The 24,119-nt window shown below is 34.2% G+C and overlaps 1 protein-coding gene across 1 annotated transcript in view; it reads left to right on the forward strand.

Moving 5' to 3' along the window:
• The window catches only part of nab (NGFI-A-binding protein homolog), a 61,304-nt gene extending 37,339 nt beyond the window's left edge, over positions 1-23,965 (forward strand). The window contains exons 2-8 of the mRNA XM_068763676.1: positions 10,196-10,297; positions 13,764-14,518; positions 14,780-14,907; positions 15,726-15,798; positions 18,779-18,840; positions 20,011-20,086; positions 23,720-23,965. Coding sequence (XP_068619777.1) covers positions 10,196-10,297; positions 13,764-14,518; positions 14,780-14,907; positions 15,726-15,798; positions 18,779-18,840; positions 20,011-20,086; positions 23,720-23,866 — 1,343 coding nt within the window. The 3' untranslated portion in view covers positions 23,867-23,965. The remainder of the gene's footprint in view (positions 1-10,195; positions 10,298-13,763; positions 14,519-14,779; positions 14,908-15,725; positions 15,799-18,778; positions 18,841-20,010; positions 20,087-23,719) is intronic.
• Positions 23,966-24,119: the final 154 nt, after the last annotated feature.

The following is a 24,119-nucleotide window of genomic DNA, read 5'->3' on the forward strand; positions in this document are numbered from 1 at the left end:
ACCACTGCTCATATAGATTTTATTTATTTTATTATTGCTGACAAAATGAACTATACAATCATTTCTTTAAAGAATTTATATACTGTAACATCTTTCTGCATTTCTCATAGGATATCTCTTGTTTACGTTCCTGCGCATAGAAGTACGGCATTTAGTTTCATAGAACTCTTCTAGATGACTTCTAGAAGAATAGACGTGATAAAGTTTCTGTATACACAATTATTAAATAATATATTTATTATTTTAATTATCTGCCTACAACTGTTTACCTATATTGAAAAGTCTAGATCGTGAGCACGATGACAAGTTTCATAAATCCGTAACTTCTTTTTTAAAAAGTTAGACAAGAATATATAACTTATTCTATTGTTAAACTTATCTAAGAGTCGATTTTGGGACTCTGTGAGTCTGAGCTAGCACTCTGGTGAGCAGCGATTACCCTGGATATTTAATGGAATCAGGCGTTACCTTGCGGAAGTCCATCCTAAGTATGAAAAGGACCAATATTTAGCCACTTTCGCACATGCAGTGATAGTCGTGCAACAAAGTGCACCGCCCGCCAGCCCGCTGATAAATGCGTATGCGGCAAATGATGCGAATTACACAACTGCCACCGTCAAATCACTCAACACGTGTTTCACCGCTTTACGGGACATCTTCAGGAGTTATGTTACACCGATTAGTGCCAAACACAGAGTGAGCTCAGTCCGTCGCCGCTTGCGACGCGATTACCCTGGAGCCTAACCCCAGAACTGACGCCATGACCTTCCGATGTCCCTCACGTTCATAAGTTGGATTTCTTGGAAGGGACATCGGATGTTTACATTGTTTAACATACAACTTATTTGGCAAAGTAAAGTCTAGGAAATAGATACGACTTCTTGCTTAGTTCACATATTATTATTATTCAACTGTTTTCATAACTAGATGATAAACATTAACATAAACGTAACAATATCTTACCAGCCAGTTCAACATTCATATAATAGATAAAAAAAAAAACAAATAAAATAACGACCCGATTCATGAAATTGATATTAAATTAAATAAGAAAAAAGTAGGCAAAATATATAATAAAATAAATAACTAAACTTATTTAATCAAAATTTTATTTATACTTCTGAAAACCGCACCAAAATTAATTAAAATAAATTGACAATAATACCAAAGTGCACTATTAATGGTTTGTTGTTTCAGCTTGTTGTCTTGCCCAAAATATATCTATGTGGGGATATACTTAGGCGGTATAGTACGCAGAGAACTTTGCTATCCATCCTCTGGAAACTTCTTTGTGAGCTATGACAATCTTATGCAATAAAATAGTTGCTTGCTCAGTTTCGGTTGAAGTTGATGCTGTTAGCGCGGAGGCTTTTACAGCTTCATCGGAACTGAGTTCACGGAGCGGAAGGTTCTGTGGACTTCAAAATAAAACAGAAGCTGGACAGTTGTCGTTCCAGTTGTACGATGACGTTCGCACGTAGTGAACCGCTCTACCCGAGTAGAGCTGTGTAGTGTTGATGTTGTGTGTGCGGCTTTGGACGGCAGCGTGGACCACAGGCGAGCCAAGGATGGATCCGGATCCAAACTCGGTTCGTCCACGCTGTTAGAGATTGGGCGGTCGCTTTTATCTCGGGAAATGAACTCTCGACCTACGATCACAACTTTCAATCCTCTAATCAAATTATTGATTCGATTGAAAATCTAAATTTGAATTTCAAAAACTGTATACCCAATATACGATAGACGATGACGCCAAATTAAGTCTATCAATTGTTTGAATTAAATACTTCAAAATTAAGAAGAACAGATGAAATAAAATAAAAGTAAATATAAATTTTAATATAAAATATTTAATGAATCATATAGCAATGTTTGAAGACGATGATGATGATTTGAAGGTGATGATTTAGGGATCTGAGACGTGATCACTTACTACGAGCATCTCGAAGTCACCCAGACAGCAACCAAGAGGGCTATACTCGGAGTTTCGCTGCTAGATTAAATCAGAAATGAGTAAAGTCGTAGAAGAACCAAGATCACCGATGTAGCTTAACCCTTTCGTTACTGGTGCCGGAGTTAGACGGCATCCACCTTATTATCCACCTTGTGGGCTTGTGTAGATCCGTGTTTTAAGATTTATCACAGCCAAATAAATTACTAAGAATTATCCTTACTTCTATTTTTAATTAATATATCAGTAAAATCTTTAAATATGTAACACAAATGAGTAAATTCGAACATCAGCTTACCGCCATGCAATGCACACATTCATCATTCCATTCTTTTATACCACATTTCTTCTTTCTTACCCTTTTGCTCTGTTCGTCTATCATTCTTCCCTTTTTCTTTTTACATTTTTTGATTTACATTTTTTTTACACATTATTACTTATTATATAATTATTTCTATCACAGTTTTGTTTCTATTTACGTTTTTAATCTATTTATCTTTTAATACTCTGTTTGTTTTATTTCTTTCTATCGCCCTTTTGGCGATCTCTTTACAAAGGGGTTATGAACGCCTGTTTGTCATCGCCGCCTATCAGGGATGCTATAGTCTCCTCCCTGATTTCAACGCCAGACCGGCACTCGAAGCCGTGCCGGAGTCCCACGAATGCGGGACACCGGGCCACAAGGTGGATCACGGTCTGGTCCACGCCCGGTTCACAGAAGCACGAGTGGTCCTCCTTGAGCTTGAACCTGTGAACCCCGTGCCCCGTGAAGAGCTGGGCCGAGACCGCGTCCACCGTCCGATACTGCGGAGCACGCGGTAGGCTGAAAGCAATGCACACCTCGCGGCGCACATGCCCGGTTCAGTAGCGTCAATTCGGCTGAATGTACTGCGGTAAGGAAAGGGTTAAAGAGTTGTAGCTTTTCTAAAGTGGCAGTAGACGGGGCACATTACTCGTGGAAATGCCATTGGGGCTGGAATGTTCTCGAATGGCGACTGCAAGCCGGTAGACACGGCGTGGGGAGAGTTCCCACTAGGTGGAACAACGATAGTTAATGTAACGGGTACAAGCTGGATGCCATTGTTTCGATCATGAAAGCCTACGTCTTGCAGGTGGCGTCCAACGGGTGAAAAGAATGATAAACATTGAAATATCCTGGCAGGAGATGAACATTTTACTTATTTCATCAATCAAGCAATGGTAGATTTCTGAACTCTTTCTGGGATTTTATTATTCATGCATAAATGTAAGAAAAGGACGAATATTTAGCCACTTCTGCACATGCAGTGGTAGTCGTGCAATAAAGTGCACCGCCCGCCAGCCCGCTGATGAATCACACAACCGCTACCGCCAAATTACCCAACACGTGTTTCACCCCTCCACGGGGCATTCACTCACTTTCACTTCTGGAGTAAGGTGGCTATGTGGTGGCTCCCTGATCACCTCCAAACACGTCCTCACAGCCGCGCACTGCATTCACGGCCACGAGAATGATTTGTGAGTAGCTATTTATTTAATATCATCACATATTTAAAAATAAGGCATTGTTTGGCTTACTCCCCCATACCTGTTGTAAAGACCTGCACTCTGTGTTTGGCACTAATCGGTGTAACATAACTCCTGAAGATGCCCCGTGGAGGGGTGAAACACGTGTTGGGTAATTTGGCAGTGGCGGTTGTGTGATTCGCATTGTTTGCCGCATACGCATTTATTAACAGGCTGGCGGGCGGTGCACTTTATTGCACGACTACCACTGCATGTGCGGAAGTGGCTAAATATTGGTCCTTTTCTTACTTAGGATGGACTTCCGCGAGGTAACGCCTGATTCCATTAAATATCATGCGTATATATTAACAATAGAGATATTTTTTACTAAATAACTTGTGTAGTGTCTTGATTTTTGGTCTTATTTGATCTCAGAATCGTTTTAATGATAGAACAAAGAGTTGAGATTCTATTTCTGTAGGGTAGTAATCAAAAACACATGCTCTACAGCCGGACTATTTTAATTTCTTTATTATATTTGATTAACCCTTCAAACACCGATCACTGGCATAATTACCAGCCAGATGCAAACCAGATTAATTACTAGAAAAAGTGTTTCGAACGGCACCTGCCTCCAACAATTTCACTTTCGATCCGACGAAAGGATGAAAAAAAAAAACATTCAAACAGCTCACCGATGCCTTTTTTTCCCTAATCTCAAAATTTAATCGCTAAGTCATTGTTTTTAAATCTCAGTTTTTTTTTTATAAAGACATATGGGTTGAGATATTATTCGTTATCTGTAATGTTGTTTTTGTTATTCAACACCATTGAAAGTGGAGGGACAATTTGTTACTTTGTTTTTGATTTGTTTCAAAGCGACAGATGATACCGAACGGATGCGTTCTGATTTCGGAACGAAAATATAGGTAAGACGGGTTTATAGACTATACATTATTTTTAATTAACAAACGCAGAAGCCGTTTTTATAATAAAATCAAGAAACCGTGGCCAATAACTTAGTCAAATTAATAGTAAGTAAAACCTTGTAGTAATTATCATTCGTTAAAAATAAAGATATGTACAGGGTAATTTGTAATAGGCTAAAGAAAAAACTTTACCTGTATAAATAAAATATATCATAATTTCGTGTAAATTCCAATGAAATGCAATTGTAATAATTTTTTTCTGTTTAAAAAAAAGTTCTTAAACATTTTGGCGCTAAATCTAAAACGTCATGTGTATTGAAAAAAAAAACAAAAAACATTTTCTTGAAAAAGTAGATTATAATTCTTTGGAGAGTTTAACCATTATATACCACTCTTTAAAATAAATTTATTCTACACTTCCTTCACTTTATTGTACTAAAAACACGGTTTCGATGTTTTAAGTAAAATCGAGTTTAAATCGAATATTAAAAAATACAATTGACATAAAATGGCGCATAATTTCTCATAATTATTATGACTGATTTTTATTGTAAAAAAACAATCTGCTATGCAATTCTCGTCACTTTATTGTTAAAAAATACAGATTTGTATTAAAATTAACTTAAATTACAATTTTACTCATTGTTTAAAAATAAATTGGTTAATGTAAAAAAACATTTTGGCGCCAAATAGGTGTGTACCAAAAAAAAAGCCAGCAGAATTTTTTAATCTGTTGAAACTGTCAATGGAGTTTCGCACGGAAGTTAAGCCGCCAAAAAAACTGTCACAGTCGTTAGCGCAACCTGCACAATGAACTCTTTAATATTCATAAACTACGAGACATTGCGCATATCAATCACAAGGCAAGTGCTAAAAGCGCCTAATCTCATGCGCGAGCATATCCCGCCATCTTTGTCTTCTCCGCGCAACTGTCATTAGCGCGGTTTTTGTAGGGTGACTATGGATTGTTAATACGTTAGGAACTACTGTCTCGAAATTTAGTTTTTTTTTTTGTTTGTACCGTTAACGGAATTTTATTTTTCACTTCTGATCTGACACTATCAGAATTGTAATAGTCTTCTGGTCCCTGTATTGCTTGTATTTGAGGCAAGGAATCGTTTAAGGTAACATATTTAACATCAATTTAAGTTATTATAATTAATGAAGATGTGACTAATGTGTAGATTCTCTAATTATTATCAACGGTATACTGTGTATTTCATTATATAAGTAATTTACTATTTAAAAGTGGTGCACGTTCAAAAGATACTGAAAAACTAAAACCATACTTTACCGCTAAAAGTTGTATTTAACATAATAATAAAATTTAAAAAAGGTTAAACATTTCTATGATGTCCAAGTCATTCAGCCTATAGACGCTTACTTTAAGACATAGGCCTTTACCCATGGTATCTATGGGGGGATAAACCACGTTTGGTGAGTGGGTTTGCTGATAGCACTGTGGTATATGGTACGCAAAGGATCTCCTGCCCATCCTCTTGAAACTTGTTTGTGGTCACTGGCAATCCTATATATTGTTTGCACAAAGTGTCAATTCAATATCCCGAGAATTGATTAAACGATCAACTATAGTACTCGTAAGTCTTAGTCCAAACATATCTGAAAGTGACATCCAAGTGCAAAACATTAATTTTTGCAAAGGATTTTGATTGTTATATATTAGAGAATAGAATTTGAATATTTCACTTGGAACTAAAACAGTAAGTTATCATCGAAGATTTATACAAATCTTGTGTGGTTCGAAATTAGGTTATTTTTTTTAAATATATGAAAAGAAGTTTATGTATCTTTATTTTATACCTTAGATGAAAATTAGACCTCTTATTAAAAATAAAAGATAAATAACCAAAAAGTATAACCTCGATATACTTTAAAAATTATGCATTGAAAATTATTTCTCAATTTGTGTAGAAAGTATGTAGACAAGAATAACAAATTATTTCATTTTTATATTAGACATAAGATATCGGTATTAAAAATAAAAATAAGTAGCTAAAATGAATGTCCTCAAAAAAACTTTATAAATTATGCACAGCCTACCGGTATAAGATCATTCATGTCGAACACAACAAAAGAGTTTTTGTTTACAGATAAAAATATTGTATTATCTAGGTTTCATTCAAATGACGCTACTTACAAAAGCAACGGGTTAAAACGCCCAGCGGATTGAGGCCTAATTAGTATCCTATTGCTTCGTAGATTCGCACGATGCACGTGTTTATACCACTGCGGCGTGTAATTACCCGGTAAGATGGCGTTTATGATGCAAATTAACAATATGCACCATTCAGAAGTTTTGACACTGAATTAATTACGATATTTGACACTAAATATAATTTGATTACGTTTAGAAGCTAACCTGTTTATATTTATTACGTCAGTTGTCTAATGTCATAAATTGGCGGGAAAATATTACGACGGTGTTATGAAAAAAAAAATAAAAGTCAAAAGCAAATCTGTTTGAGGTTAGGTTATTTTATTTAAAATTTAAAACTCATAAGTAAAATAAATGATAGTTTAATTATTTTTGCAATTTATTTTTAAAATAAGGGAGAGTAGCCATTGATGAAAATATTGAACATAGTCTAAGATTTTGGAAAAATTAAAATGTAGACATTCATGACGTATTAATTAAACTTGAAATGCATAATGATGAAAAACTGCAACACAACACTGAATACATATCTGCAATTTAAGATTTTTTTTAATAAATAAGTATAAAAAATATTATGTATATATTTTTTTCTATTTTTCTCTGCATTGTAGTGTACTTATCTGCAAGATATGTATTTTTAAACTATAAATGGAGCATTCACACAGAGTCTAAGCTTCCGATTTCAAAATACTCTGATTTTATATTAATTCTATTTCACATTTATGGTCTAACTCATTGAATTTATATTTTAAAAAAATGAGTTTTTAATAATAGCCGCAATATTTAGCTAAGACAGAATGTAAATTCTTAGTTACAAATTTACACTAAAATTCAATAATATGTTACCCAACTTTTTAAATTTGCTATTATAATATATTTTAATTACAATTAGAACAATAAATTTGTGTTTTAATGACCAATCGATGATAATATTTTTTAATGAAAAAACAATACAATTTGGTTTAAATAGATTATTGATTCTCCATTCCACAATTCATGTATCATGTTAGATTGAAATCACAACTATACAACGTATACTAAAGTAAATATAATTATTAATTAATTTCTACCAATATTTTTTGTAATTATTGAAATATTTCGTTTTGAAATAAGTTAGGTATTAATAATTTTAATAAATTAAATTAGGCTTAAAAATATGGAAAAATAGTGACACTATAATATTTATAATTATAAATAACAGTGTTCAAATATTTTTAAAAATTGTAATTAAGTGTTATCTTCCATTTATCTTTATTCGTGTTTCCGTAAAAAACAAAAATAATATGTTGTTCTGTGTTTAACAAAATGCCTATATTATTATTAATTCACGTTTTATTTTCAATAAATTTAATGAGATGTCGTGAGAAAAATATTAAATTACTACTTATTAATCAATTAAACCCTTCTTTAGTTTTTTTCTGCGGAGCAAACTCAACAAGAAAAAAAATCGTAAAGAAACTTGTAAAAAGTTAATACCTGCTTGAAACCGTGAGAGTCGCATAAAATTAAACATTGATTGCCACAGTGGTTGTATGCAAAACGTTACGTGACCAATTTAAACAGATAAAAAATTAAGAAAAGATTAAAAAAAAGACAATGGCAGGGCCATCTGGCCGCGGCGCTGAAGGGTTGCCGTACCGAATTTGCATACGGGACTTTTGGCGATTTTTTTTTCGCGCTCAAAGATTATGCAAATACGTTTTTTGGACAGCGCAGTGAGAAAAAGCTTTTTTATACTTTGAGAAAGTGTTCGTGCCAGTGTTTTTTTGCCACGAATCAAGAAAGTTCGGTTTTTTGTGTCTTGAACTGTGAAAAAACGTTATTTAAATAACAGCAGGATGTTGCATCATTACAGTTTTATGATTTTTAAAATTATTATTATTATTATTCAGTTAATAACAATGACACTTACACGTCGAAAATGATTTAAAAAAAGTTTATAAATGTCAAATGAATTGTTTGACATAGGTTATGTTTTCATTTTAACCTGTTTAATTTTATTCTAATACGTATTCTTAAATTATTGTTTTTAATAATAAACACCTTATTATTATCAAAATTAAAATATAATATTTATCTTTATTAATCTATATGTAAAGTTAAGTTTCATTTTCTATTTAACGACTAAATGCACCAATTCTAAAATACATTATGTAATGTATTACACTATTTACCCTAAATTGAATACACATATTTTTTGTTGACGTTTTTTTGTACCTGCTCCCAGGGGTGGAGTTTCGGACCACCCCAAATTTTTTCTAAACAAAAAAACACCCCAATAGTGCATCGTAAGGGTGGCAACATTTTTTTTGTCATGGCAACCCGGATCGATATTTTTCCCGCGCAAACTTCACATTGGCGCGTCTAATGCGACCCGTTCCGCGCGACAAAAGAATCGACCCCTTTATATAAACTTATTCATTTATTTTTTCGTCCGCTAACGGTCGCTCCTTTTCGGTAATAGCTGGGGATGTTATTAAAAGGGGGTTGTTTTTTGTGCGGAGCTCTCCTCACGCGATTTTGGCTAAATTATTACAGGCACGCAAGGATGCCCGAATGTATTTAGTTGGTGCGCGCAGGGATGCATGTTATTACGAATCACATTGGATACGAAAATGTATCGATTATTTTATTTTCTTAATTATTATTCGTGTTTAAAAAATATGCACGTTAAAAAATAATATTGAAAAAATCAAGTTAAAAAATAATATTGAACATAACTAAACATTGTCAAAATTTACGTACAGATTAAAAAATTAAAAAAAAATTGTGAAGTCTCTATATATTTATAAATGTTAAATAGTGTTCATTTTTATTAATGATTTAAGTAAATAAACAATCTTTATTAAAAGTGTATTCACATTTCTTACAGTCTATTTTGTTTAATAATCTGTGAAGCTAAATAACGCAGAATTATGATTAAACATATTTATACGGATATTCTAATAATGGTCCGACGGAAGAGTCATTTAAACTTTAAAGTTATTTATGGTTAGAAGATACGATACATGATAAATACATGATATCAAAATAAATAAAAATAACAAATTCATCATGCCTCTAGGTGTACACGTATATAATAAAGTCCCACAAGATTCCAAGATTTCACGTGTCTCTTTCCTTAGTTTTAAATTTAAAATTAAAAGTATGTTTTTGAATAAATCTTATTATAGCATTTAAGAGTTTTAGTTGATTGAAACGTATGGAATTTAGTTTGTTGAGTCATTTACATGGTTGATATTGTAATTAACACATGAAAAATAGTTAAATTTCATATAAAAAAGCAACTGTTGAGTTTCTGGCCGACTCTTAGCAGATCATCATTTCAAGCCGGTGGTAGCTTATTGCTTATAATCGTAAAATAATCGATTATTCAAAAGCATATGTAAATACGTACTTGAATAAAGATATTTTGAATTTGGAATTTTTATAATTTATAATATTTTTTTTTATGAGTAACCATTAAAAAAATTAATATCATTATACATTAACAGATAAAAATATTTTATTGTTTATTATATAAATTTATTTGTTAACAATTATATTTTGTTAATAAACATAATAAGAAATATATTTTCAAATTCTTTTACCATATCCACGGCCCAATATTTTGCGAAAGCAAATTTAAAAAAAGAACGTTATTTCGTGTTCCAGTGGTAGTGACGTCAGCACCGGCAAACGAGGCAGAACTGCAGTTGTACAGGGTCATGCAACGAGCGAGTCTCCTTGCCTACTATGACACACTGCTCGAAATGGGTAAGACGAAATGTTTATATACATCGACACTTTATTATATACTTTTATACATTGGTTTATTGATTTAAGAAATACAACCGCAATGTATATAATACATGCGTGCACATTTCGATTCTATGTTTAAATATTTGTACAATAGTGTATAATTCGAAATTTAAGTATAAAAGTTTTTAAAGGAATCGAGTGATGGATATATAATGTCTATCGATATATAATTGAAATAAGAATGAAGCGTTCATGTAAGAACGCGTCGCATGGCTGGCCAAAATACATTTTGTTTTAAATAATTCCTACGCATAATTAAATTTTTTTATTTACATTTTTTATTAATGTGGCAACATTTATATTTAAATTATTGTATATTAAGGTTCTGTACAATTTTAAAACATATCATATTAGCAATTCAAAATAATATTATGTGAAAAAATAAAATTAATATTTCCAACTGTACAATAACAATAAGAACTTTTTTAATTATACTAATATTTCATAATTATATTTAATATAGATACATACTAAGACTAGACAAGCCGACAATAGTTATTTAAGACAAAAACATTTACTATTTAAGAATATTAAATTCAACATTCAACTCAGGTTTTTTTTTATTAAAACCGTATCTGTAATTATTTTATTATTTGAAATGTATTTATGGACAAATTATTTAGGTACACCAGCAGTATATATAAAATGCCGTATATGTAATAGTTCTGGTGTATATTCCTTTATATGTGATACATTTTAAATTTAATATATATAATGACATAAAAAACATAAAACATATAATATAAGTGATCGCACGTAAAAAAAAGTACAGTGCCCGGCGATAAATATTGCACAACGGCCTTTGGAAAGAGACAATCGACTAACATCGGCTATGTAGAGCACTATCTCCGTCTCACACTACCTATGTGACGTTTTGTCAGTCTTTGTATTTCGTGCGACAGAGATAACGCTCTACGAAGTCGAAATTAGCCGATTGTCTCTTTCCAAAGGTCGATGTGCAATATCTCTATCTGGCTCAACTTAAGACATTCAGAGAGTTCTTAATGTCAAATTTTTTCCACCAATGTTATTCAAGGAAAGTGCTTAAAAATATGTTATTATATTAATATAATGGCGGGAGATATTACATACTGAAATAAAATAAAAAATGATCAATAAATTTCTTTCTCTTTTGATTGTAATAGATTTGTAAAATCAATAATTGTTCATAAGAAATAATAATTAAGAACTCGCGATGCTATTTCAATGAGTATTCAATGTAATATGCCGCGGCCATGATTCAAGATGGCGGAACTTCAAATTGCATTTCCCGCCAAACAAAGAGTACAGGAAGACAAATAAACTATTTAATTCATTCAATGTTTTAATTTCTATATTTATTGAATTGATTAGTGTTTTGATATTTTATTAATATTCAAGTCAAATGACGAAAATTTTAAACTTCTCTCTTCAATTTTTAAGTTTCCTCAAAAAAACTAACAATGACTTACCATAATTTTTTTGGATATACACCAATACCTCACTTTGCGTCGTGGGTACGTTCCAAATTGAAACGCCGCAAAGTGAATTAAAATTTTTTATAGCAAACCATGTAAAGATCGAAGATAGATTCCAGGGTCACGAAAATACTAATTTTTAAAAAAGAAAATTGAACATAGTAAACATTAAAAAAAAAAAAATATAACTCTGCCTATAAATAAATCGGAAAAATATTTACCTTTTTTGCAGTCAGAAACAACAAGAAAAATTTATATAAATTTATTATTCTCTTTTAAAAAAGCAAAACACACTACGTAATTGAAACTGAACTCTAAATTTAGCAAAACAAAGTGAAAATAAAACTGTATTCAAATTGCGTTTTTTTTAGTTAGAATGGGAACCCCCAATTTTGGATGGCATGGCACAATTAGAAACAAAAGTGTTGCCATCTTTTATAAAAACGAGATAATTTCAAAAAAAATAAAGACTCGAACCCAAAACAACGCAACCTCGAAAATCTAACGACGCACAGTGAAAATTAGTACTAATTAACGGCCACGCAACTTCGAAAAACACGCAAAACGAAACGACGCAAAGCGAGGTATTGGTGTATATCACATATATTTTAATATAGGTTATCACGTCGTTTCTTCATCGTGGTGATCTTTGGAATAAAGATTCTTCTTTCAACCGCTTCCCGCGAACTTATTTCGTTTGTCCACCTATTGGGTGGCGTACCCACGCCGGCTTCTGGTTGTCACTCGAGAACCTTTCAACAAATTAATATTAATACTAATTATTTAAACTAAACTTTTGTTTATTACACAAGTTTCTAAAACACGGCTAACCACGTAAAAGTTTTCACAAAGCGCTTATACATTAATATGCAAAATCTATCTCGTGTGGCAACTTCATTTCGACTTCATTGTTAGATATAAAAACGTGTGATATGGCAAAAAGCTATCCTCACACTCCGGTTTTAATTTAGGCGAATATGCAAATATCTTACGTGACCACGTTGCGAAGGGGCTGAGAGGAAAAAAAAACAAAAGGGATAAACCCTTGCCCGGACTGGATAATTGGCAGTTCGGAAAGTAAGAAATTAGAAAATATACGAGGATAAAAAAAAAACGAAATATATTTGCATGGGACGTCTGCGATGTTTTTTCGCGTATGGTAATCTATTTTTTGACGTCATTACGCTCGGGAACGATGTGAAAATTTTTTTTTCGATATCTGTTCACAGATATAAAAAAGATGACGTTAAGTTTTTTTTTTACTTGCAGAGTACTGTGCAAGTAAAAAAAAAAACTTAACGTCAGAGTATTATTTTCACAGCGTATTAGATTCGAAAAAAAAAATATATGCATTATTTTTTCACACTTAGTCACAAGATCATTGTCTATACCTTAATTCGAATAAATAAAAATCTTAAATAATTGATTATATATATTATATTTATACATAGGTAAAATAACCTTATCACGCATCATATTGCTGGCAGTTACGGCCACAATAGTTTAAAGTTAAATCATTATTATGCGTTCGAATCTAAATTAAAAATCGAACGCCGGTTTGAATTCGGCCGCCATCAGTCATGCGATCGCTGCCGTTGCGTTAGGTCGTGTAAAATGTAAATACTCTTTGTACATATATGTACACCTTCTTCACCCTTGGCTAACATCTTCCTCACTAACGTAAAGCTTTAGCAAAAAGTATTAAACCTTTTCCTTTTCCAATCACCCTGTATGGAGTGATAATTCAGATGTAAGGTATTTCATCTATTAGAATGCGATAGCCCAATAACTTCCGGCAGTACGAAGTCTGGTAAAATAATAATATTATCAATATGTTAAATATACCAAAAGTAAATTGAAAGCAATTGAGACAAGTATTCACTGTTTTAAACTTTTGCATCTATAACCAATCACCCTGTATAGATTTTTTTATTGTAGTTGTCAATAATCATTATTTATTTCAGGAGGTGATGACGTCCAGCAGTTATGTGACGCTGGTGAAGAGGAGTTCCTGGAAATAATGGCACTGGTTGGCATGGCGTCTAAACCGCTACACGTCAGACGCCTTCAAAAGGCTCTACAGGAATGGGTTAATAATCCAGCCCTGTTCCAAATCCCAATCGTACCCAATATATGTCCCACCGAGAATCCTTTTATCCAATGCAACCAAAGACTACTGAACATCCCACCCGCAATCCCCACCGTCCTTCCAAGATCAGTAGCATCACCTGAAAGCAGACCAATGTATAGTCCGTCACCAGGTGCTCCAGAAAACAGCTGTGGGTCAACAACCTCAGCACCAAACGTCAGCCCTGTACATAGCCAAGCTACCTTCACCAAAATCGTTCTACCGTCCTCCCCAGCTGCAACCGCCCCTGTCACAACAACCGCCAGGTCATTTTCCCCCCAAAGCGCCTGCCCGCCCGCATCATCTGGATCTAGTCCAAGCTCTGTTACCTCCCCAGTCCAACTGACCCCAGTCCTCCTAGATATCCATGTACAGAAGCTAGCGGCAGCAGCGGAGAAGTTAAGTAAACATTTGCCCCAATTAGAACCGAAGCCGCAGAATACGAAGAAGAAGATGTGCAAGGATTTGGAATTGGTGATGATGATGCCGGAGTCAGATCCAAGAAGAATGGAGGAGATCAGAAAGTATGCGGCGATATACGGCCGATTTGACTGCAAGCGGAAGCCTGAGAAACCGCTCACTTTACACGAGGTGATAAATGTATTTTAACTAACTTTCTTGAATGTTCAATAGCAAGCGAATTGGTCAATATTTGGGTGCACAGATAGTCTCTCATCTATTATATCTTCCGAGTATTTTGTAATAATAGCAAGCAAATTGGTCAATATTTGGGTGCACAGATAGTATCTAATCTATTATATCTTTCGAGTATTTTGTAATAATAGCAAGCAAATTGAAAAAAAATCACACATCCTAGGAACTGGTGTTAAGAACTGTCCTTCATATCCACAGGTGATGGTGAACGAGGCTGCTGCACAGTTATGTCGCTGCGTACCAGCACTTCTCACGCGGCGCGACGAGCTGTTCCCTCTGGCGCGTCAGCTGGTGCGGCGAGCTGGACTTCATTACTCTAAGCACGGGTAAGATTCATTCTCGCTTCTCATTCTTGTAGGAAATCGTGAACATTTACGACATCTTCACCAGCTAGAGCGTGGTTTCAACCTGAGTGGTGGTGGGCATGGGTCTGCGGTCCCAAGGTCACTGTCAATCCAAATCATTGAAATCTAAATGGGTAATTGATCCATATTTATCGCAGCGCACACGTCTCTAATATTCTGTGTAGATCATCAACGTTCCGGACGCTAACTTCAGACATCCGTACAATATATAGTATAGTGTTCAATTCCCCCTAGGTCCGGTAGATTTCGAGATGGTTGTAACAACACGAAGTCCGGAATAGAAGTGTGTATATTCATAAAGCTTCGCCCGTATTTATACCGATGTAAATGAACAATTTTATTTCTGTGGGATTCCCCTTTTCGAAGCGTCGCTGAGTATGACGTCATGTTGCACCTACAGTATTATGATTAAAGACACTATTCTTAGTTAGAAGATTCATCAAGGAAAAAATATGACAGTAGATTTTTTTTTACATAGATAATACTATATATTAAAGTGACATTAATACATAAAAATTAAAAAAGTATATTATTCTATTAAAGAATACTATACTGATGTCAATGCGTGGAATTAAATGTTGATGTTCAGGGATCTAATTATTGTCGCGCACTCTTTATAAAACTATATTTGTAAAGAGCAATTGTTGAGTTTCTTGCTAGCTCTTTGCAGAACTGCCTTCCGAGGTGGTGTTAGCTTACTTAAGGTTTAAATAAATAAGGATTGTAAAGTGCACGTGAATGCGTGTAAATAAAGATATTTTGAATTTAAAAATTTTCAGCCTCCCAGCTACGGCGGCGACGGATGAAAGGGAGAGAGATGAAGACGAGACGCCGAGTAAACGGCAACGTCAGGTTGCGCCCATCACACATGTAGATCTAACCGACTAGCACTAAACCGCTTGCAACTGACAGTAGCTAATTCCTAGCTAATCTCCTTTCAACTAACTAAACCTCTAACTTGACGTACAATGCAATATTGGCGGGAAACCGCATTTAATTTTTTTTTAAAAAACAGTACCTAAAGCTGCCAGATACAAAAAGTATATTCAAAAAGTTTTTACTGAATTTCACTTATATAATAGAGAACCATATAAATGGCCTCATCATATATTTAAACTTGACTAAGATACTAAACCACTTGCATAACAGTAGCTACAGTAGTACAGTACAGTAGCTAACCTTTTAATAAACACATAGTAAACCTTTTAGGTTAAACATTTACAAGTGGAATTATTTGAATTAGTTACATTCCAATATAATCAAGTGGTAAGACTGTCTTACTGGTGAAGAAGTTGATCACCACGGACAGACAACCTTTGTTAACTCCGTTGATAGACACTGGATACAGGCTTCCAATCATTCTAATAGGAAATATATTGGGGAGACTTTTGTCCAGCCGTGGGCGTTTGAAATTATGACCATAATGAACCTGGACTAAGCTATGTTCGTTTGTTATAAAGAGAAGACTAGTCGTGTAAAATTGAACGTCATTGCATTGTAAGAAATCCTGATAAAAATCTTTGAAATTCTAAGAGATTACATCTAATAAGTGTATTTCTATTATAGATTTTTTATTTCATCAAATGAATATTCCAGTTTCATGTTCACTAATAAGAATACACATAAATATTCCAATAATATTATTATACAAGATAATTAAACTATAAAAATGTAATTTAATTAAAATTTTTACGTACCATTTTTCAATTACTAGAGATTTACCCATTAATAAAGTTGCAGATAAAGTATTGTACCTTGTACTCGTTGTACCTCGTGGCTTATTTGGGCAAAAAATTAAACGCTTATGACTTTTTAATTGTAAACGCAATCATAGTATAACAAATTACTGTACCTGGCGATAAATATTGCACATCGATCTTTGGAAAGAGACAATCGGCTAATTTCGGTATCGTAGAGCGTTATCTCTGTCGCACGAAATACGACTGACAGAACGTCACATAGGTAGTGTGGGACAGAGATAGTGCTCTACGAACTCTAAATCAGCCGATTGTCTCTTTCTAAATGTCGATGTGCAATGATCGCCGGGTACTGTAGTCAATTTACTAATATTACTAAAAAGGTAAGCATGAAACACTTTAACGCTTTTTTAGAACATCCTGTATTTTGTACGATACGTATGTATTTCTTACTTTCATATAGATATTTGGGCGTGGCATGAATCTTCGGTAAGTATCTTCCTTCATATTTGCATGACGTTGTATATCATTTTAATTTTAACGTTCAATTTTAAGCTAATCACTGTTTAGTTTAATCACTGTTTAACTTATGATTATAAATGTAGCTAATAAAGCCTTTTTTTTAGCTGCGCCTTTAGTTAAAATTTGATTTTCATGTCGCTATCGAAAGTGTCTTGTTGAAAAATTTATTTTTATTTACAGAATGATTGTTTATAAGTATAAAATCTTTAAAGGCATATATAGCTTATATATAAGGAAAAATTTTAAAGTTACTTCTGTCAGTATAAAGTATGCCGAGATATATAGTGTACAATAATTAATTTCAACATATAATCCGAATTTTGATAAATATTTTTCACACTATTATTGATATAGATATAGTGTACAATACATTAATTGACAACAAATTACATATTATTATTATATATATACCTTTGAAGCCTTTACACATATAACCAATGGAAACATATTTATATTAATACCATGGTCACACCATAACATGAGTACAACTTTATTTCTATTTAATATTTTATAATGTATGTTGTAGAATTTAGAATATCTACTGCGTGATATATGCGTCCCAAAAACTATATTGGAAGGCATCATCTTCTATATTCAAATTCAAAAAATTCTTTATTCAAAATACGATGAATTACATCTATATATAAGCTATTTAAATCTAAATAAAACTTTTTTTACAATTATTTATTCGATAGAAATTATAATAAACAGAATAATATTTAATATACCTTGACCTGCATAAATCTCTCTTCATCATATGTCAATATTTTTATAATATATTGTCTTAATTTTAAAAATTAATAACATCAACCATAAGTAGATAAATTAGATGTAAATCATATAAAACATATTTTTTTTAAATTATTAATTATCGTTACGTATATATTCTGACTCGGAATGAAACACCACTGGTTCACAAGGAGTCCTTTATTCACAAATCAGATGGTCACCCTACTTTGACACAAAGTATACTTTCGTTCAGTCCAAACTTAGCTTCCAAATCGCTCAAGAAATCACTGTCCAAATAACTTACCAAATAGTCACTTTGTATCACTAATCGTAGATCTTAATTTTATAATTCGAAAAACAACACTGAACTGTCTACATGGGGAGTACACTTATTTATACTACGGAGAAGGTTCTAGTAATTTCGCGATAGTACTCGGTTAGAATTTCCGAGAACCGTACACAAAAATCTATAAATAACTTCCAGGCCACTCGTGTTTACAGCACTTCTTGATCTTAGGGATCCGTGTTTATTGTTTAGAGGGTTCTGTAACACGTGATTTGTAACATTATTAAAAACTTATTTAAAGAATAAATTTGAAAGCATCATCTTCTATATTCAAATTCTAAAAATTCTTTATTCAAAATATGATAAAGTACAATTCTTATACACGTCAAGTTGCTTCTATCGTCTGTGTGGATGAATGTATAAGACTTGAGATAAACAGGCAAAAGATATAGAACAACATATATACTCTCGTATCTTATTTAACAATATAAAATCATACATAAAATTCAGTAAGAATCATTTAATGTAAGTTATATCTAGTTTAACATACCAAAAGTAATTTCAATATATTATATATATATATATATTTTCTTCACAGGAAGAGGATGGAATCGGAGTCCGTGCAAGTCCAGATGCAGTGAGAGGTGCTACAAATCATAAGTAAGCAAAATATATTTAATGTTATATAAAATATACAACTAGGAACTGATTTTAACGTTTATTAACCTTTTAAGTGCCATGAGGACCGCCGGCTACCTCACAATTTTTTATCTGTACATCTAAGGAATATTATTTTTTTCCGACCCTCCGGTAATTATTAGCTTCATTAGGCACCTAGCAACTGGATCACGGGATGGTATACGATTTGCAGCATGTTTTAGAAGCGGTTACCATGGGTGCCAATGAGACCGCGGGAGGCCTCACTTTTTATATAAAATTTACATTTGAATATGTATGTAGAAACCTTTCTTTGTATTAAATTCACAATTTATTCATATTTCAAAGCTGTCTTTGAAAATTTATCGTGTTTTCTGTGTTACAAAAACGTGACCCGCCGGCGACCTCATGGCACACCGAGTACTCTGTTGCCTTTAAGTGCCATGAAGGTCGCCGGCGGTCTCAGTACATAATGATATACATAATGTGTTATATTCATTCATAGAATGTAAAGATCCCAAATTTTCACAGAAGGAAAGCCTACACTTGATATTTCCATTTGGCACCTGGGGAAGTCATGGCCAAAACAGCTTGGCAGTTATAAGGTTAAAACATATGTCTTCCCCAAAGATCGTGAATGTGACTTTCCGTAACAGGGGCGGCTCTAGCTCGTGTAGCGCCCGTGTGCAATGAAACCCTGGCGCCCCCTAGGCCTGACCTCCTCCCTCGGCTATAACTATTAACTTTGCCGTCGTAACAAGAAAGTTTTTTTTATATTCCAACAAGCTATCTTATAAGTAGGTATACCTTACTGTATGGTATTAGTTACGGCCTTTCTTCTTATGACGGTAGAATAACACTCATTGTTTTTATGCCTGTAGCACATCTCTGTTGCGAAACTAAGCGACGAACATCGATAGATTTCAAGACGATGCTCTTAGCTGTCTCATCGGCGTCCATGTGCATTGAACACTCTGCACTATAGGTCGGACCACCCAGTGGAAGGCTTACCCATGTCGCTTCTACCAGATCGAGGCTGCCACTCGAGATATTTTCAGCCTCAAATGCCATCAATTGCACGAGCGATTTTCCCCTGCCCACTGCCACTTTAACGAGCAATTCTTCAAACCACTTCGGATACTTATTAAATCAATTTATTTATATTATTTGCAGCTGGTGGGGGATGAAGACCGAGAGCGATGACGCAGACTCCAGGTGTTCGTATTCCAGCACGAGCACTCCACCGCCGGTGAGATATTACATATGCCTTCCTTTACAACAGTACACTTTTCTGATATTCTTCTACTGAATAAACAGAACAGAAGAGACCGACAGAGTATCATATACAGTGATTACTTCTTTACGTCATGAGATAAATGGAAGGTCAATATTTAAAAAATGTGATCATCCTTTATTTTAAATCTAGGAGAGTTCCAAACGCGCTTTATCTGGAAAGAGTCCACGCCAAACTCAGATGGGGTTTTATGTGATCAAGTTTACTACTGTTTACGTCACGAGATAAATGGAAGGTCAATATCAAATTTGATCATCCTTTATCTTAAATCTAGGAGAGTTCCAAACGCGCTTTATCTGGAAAGAGTCCACGCCAAACTCAGATGGGGTTTTATGTGATCAAGTTTACTACTGTTTACGTCACGAGATAAATGGAAAGTCAATATCAAATTTGATCATCCTTTATCTTAAATCTAGGAGAGTTCCAAACGCGCTTTATCTGGAAAGAGTCCACGCCAAACTCAGATGGGGTTTTATGTGATCAAGTTTACTACTGTTTACGTCACGAGATAAATGGAAGGTCAATATCAAATTTGATCATCCTTTATCTTAAATCTAGGAGAGTTCCAAACGCGCTTTATCTGGAAAGAGTCCACGCCAAACTCAGATGGGGTTTTATGTGATCAAGTTTACTACTGTTTACGTCACGAGATAAATGAAAGGTCAATATCAAATTTGATCATCCTTTATCTTAAATCTAGGAGAGTTCCAAACGCGCTTTATCTGGAAAGAGTCCACGCCAAACTCAGATGGGGTTTTATGTGATCAAGTTTACTACTGTTTACGTCACGAGATAAATGGAAGGTCAATATCAAATTTGATCATCCTTTATCTTAAATCTAGGAGAGTTCCAAACGCGCTTTATCTGGAAAGAGTCCACGCCAAACTCAGATGGGGTTTTATGTGATCAAGTTTACTACTGTTTACGTCACGAGATAAATGGAAGGTCAATATCAAATTTGATCATCCTTTATCTTAAATCTAGGAGAGTTCCAAACGCGCTTTATCTGGAAAGAGTCCACGCCAAACTCAGATGGGGTTTTATGTGATCAAGTTTACTACTGTTTACGTCACGAGATAAATGGAAGGTCAATATCAAATTTGATCATCCTTTATCTTAAATCTAGGAGAGTTCCAAACGCGCTTTATCTGGAAAGAGTCCACGCCAAACTCAGATGGGGTTTTATGTGATCAAGTTTACTACTGTTTACGTCACGAGATAAATGGAAGGTCAATATCAAATTTGATCATCCTTTATCTTAAATCTAGGAGAGTTCCAAACGCGCTTTATCTGGAAAGAGTCCACGCCAAACTCAGATGGGGTTTTATGTGATCAAGTTTACTACTGTTTACGTCACGAGATAAATGGAAGGTCAATATCAAATTTGATCATTCTTTATCTGAAATCTAGGAGAGTTCCAAACGCGCTCTATCTAAAAAGAGTCCACGTCAAACTCAGATAGGGTTTTATCTGATCAAGTTTACTACTGTTTACGTCACGAGATAAATAGAAAGACAATATCAAATTTGATCATTCTTTATCTGAAATCTAGGAGAGTTCCAAACGCGCTCTATCTAAAAAGAGTCCACGTCAAACTCAGATAGGGTTTTATCTGATCAAGTTTACTACTGTTTACGTCACGAGATAAATAGAAAGACAATATCAAATTTGATCATTCTTTATCTGAAATCTAGGAGAGTTCCAAACGCGCTCTATCTAAAAAGAGTCCACGTCAAACTCAGATAGGGTTTTATCTGATCAAGTTTACTACTGTTTACGTCACGAGATAAATAGAAAGACAATATCAAATTTGATCATTCTTTATCTGAAATCTAGGAGAGTTCCAAACGCGCTCTATCTAAAAAGAGTCCACGTCAAACTCAGATAGGGTTTTATGTGATCAAGTTTACTACTGTTTACGTCACGAGATAAATAGAAAGACAATATCAAATTTGATCATTCTTTATCTGAAATGTAGGAGAGTTCCAAACGCGCTCTATCTGGAAAGAGTTCACGCCAAACTCAGATAGAGTTTTATGTGATCAATTTTACTACTGTTTACGTTATTAGATAAATGGAAGGTCAATATCAAATTTAATCGTCATTTATCTTAAATCTAGGAGAGTTCCAAACGCGCTCTATCTGGAAAGAGTTCACGCCAAACTCAGATAGAGTTTTATGTGATCAATTTTACTACTGTTTACGTTATTAGATAAATGGAAGGTCAATATCAAATTTAATCGTCATTTATCTTAAATCTAGGAGAGTTCAAAACGCGCTCTATCTGGAAAGAGTCTACGCCAAACTCAGATAGAGTTTTATGGTATCACGTTTACTACTACACTTTATTGTCATTATAATCTTTCACACTATACTAGATTTTTTTTAAGTTTAATGAACTTAAAAAAATCTTAAACTTAAGATAATACAAGAGAGTCTTGAAAATCCTTGTAGCCGGTAGATTCGGTGTAGTTAGACCCCCTTTAGGGAGACCGACGACATAGTTATGGTCGCAGGAAGTCGCTGGAAGCGCAACCGATCAGCACTGCGCTTATTTTTCGTCAAGGTTTTTCCTCACGTTCCTTCCGTCATATTGTTGGAACAAAAAAGTACTTTACAAATTATACTATCATCATCTTTTTTTTACATTCTCCGCTTTATCTTCTTTAGAACTGTACAAGTTCTTACATTCTCATTCTTTCATTTAGTCCTCACACCCTTCGCCACTCTTTCTTCGCCCTATTCTTAAATAACACTGTTGGTTAGAATTTGTACCTATAGTTATCTTAAGAAAATATGGCGCCGTTCTCTGTCTACTATCAGGGAGGCGACGGTGTCACTTCTCACCATGTCTTCCAGTTCCATCTCACACTCTAATCCTTTCCTAGTGAATACAGCTTGTTATTGCGCCCTTCACCACGTGTCGGGGTTAGCCTTACCAACCCAACTCTTCCACAAATCCCATCAGATCCTTGATGTCGACGGCATCTGGGAAGGTACCGCGGTGTTCCGAGATGGGTAGCGCTATAGGGTGCTACTCCTGTACACCGAAGTACATGGGGCAGCAGTCTTTTCCTCTTCCAGACACACCCTGTATAGGGGACTGTCCGTAACACGAAGTAAACAAAAGTTTGTTAAAAAGACCATGACCAATCAGGTTCCTGTCACCAGACACAGTCAGGGTCACGATAGCTGGAACAGGTTGTTAAAGAGTCGGCAGCTTATGGTAGGCAACGCCTCTTTTGCTTATCTGGACACTTCATGGCTGGTATATTGTTCACTTTGTTGACTTCTAAAAAACCTAAGGGTGGACTATATTTATTTTTAGAAACTCAATAAATGAATACTCTTATACCGCCAAACACAGATCTACATGACGACACATAGAGCAACGAGGAAAGCAAAACCTACCAGAACATGACCAGGTCAATTTTAATAAGAGTGCAATTGTATTTATTTATTTGTATTCTTATATACGTATACTAGATTGTCATATATACATATATAGACTATTTATATATGTGTATATATATATGTATATATGTGTATTTTATGACTTAGATAGTAAGACATCACATTATGTTACAGGAGACAGAAGAATCGCGGCCACAGGTGGTTGCATCCCGTGGTGATAGCATTATAGCGGTCGCCAACCCAGCACTACATGCTCCCCACCAGCCACATCCAGCGCATACCACACACCCTGGTCATCCAACCAGGAACCACTCCAACTGACGCAGCAAGGACTCTACCAAACGGATGCAATCGACTCGTTATAAAATACGAGTTTCTTTATCGCATCCTTTTATGGTTGCATTCTTTAATAGTGTATTGAATGACATGAACATTTTCAAACTCAAACCAATTTTTATTTCATAAAATGAACATATATATACCGTTCTTGAACCACAGATAAGCATATGGTTATATATGTAATATTTACCAAATAATGGCCAATAATTTTAGATACTATTTGTTATCAAAAATT

This window comes from Battus philenor, unplaced genomic scaffold (assembly GCF_028537555.1).
Source record: "Battus philenor isolate CCGP_79_NKW_IND1 unplaced genomic scaffold, ilBatPhil1.0.hap1 SCAF_18, whole genome shotgun sequence".
Lineage (NCBI taxonomy): Eukaryota > Metazoa > Arthropoda > Insecta > Lepidoptera > Papilionidae > Battus > Battus philenor.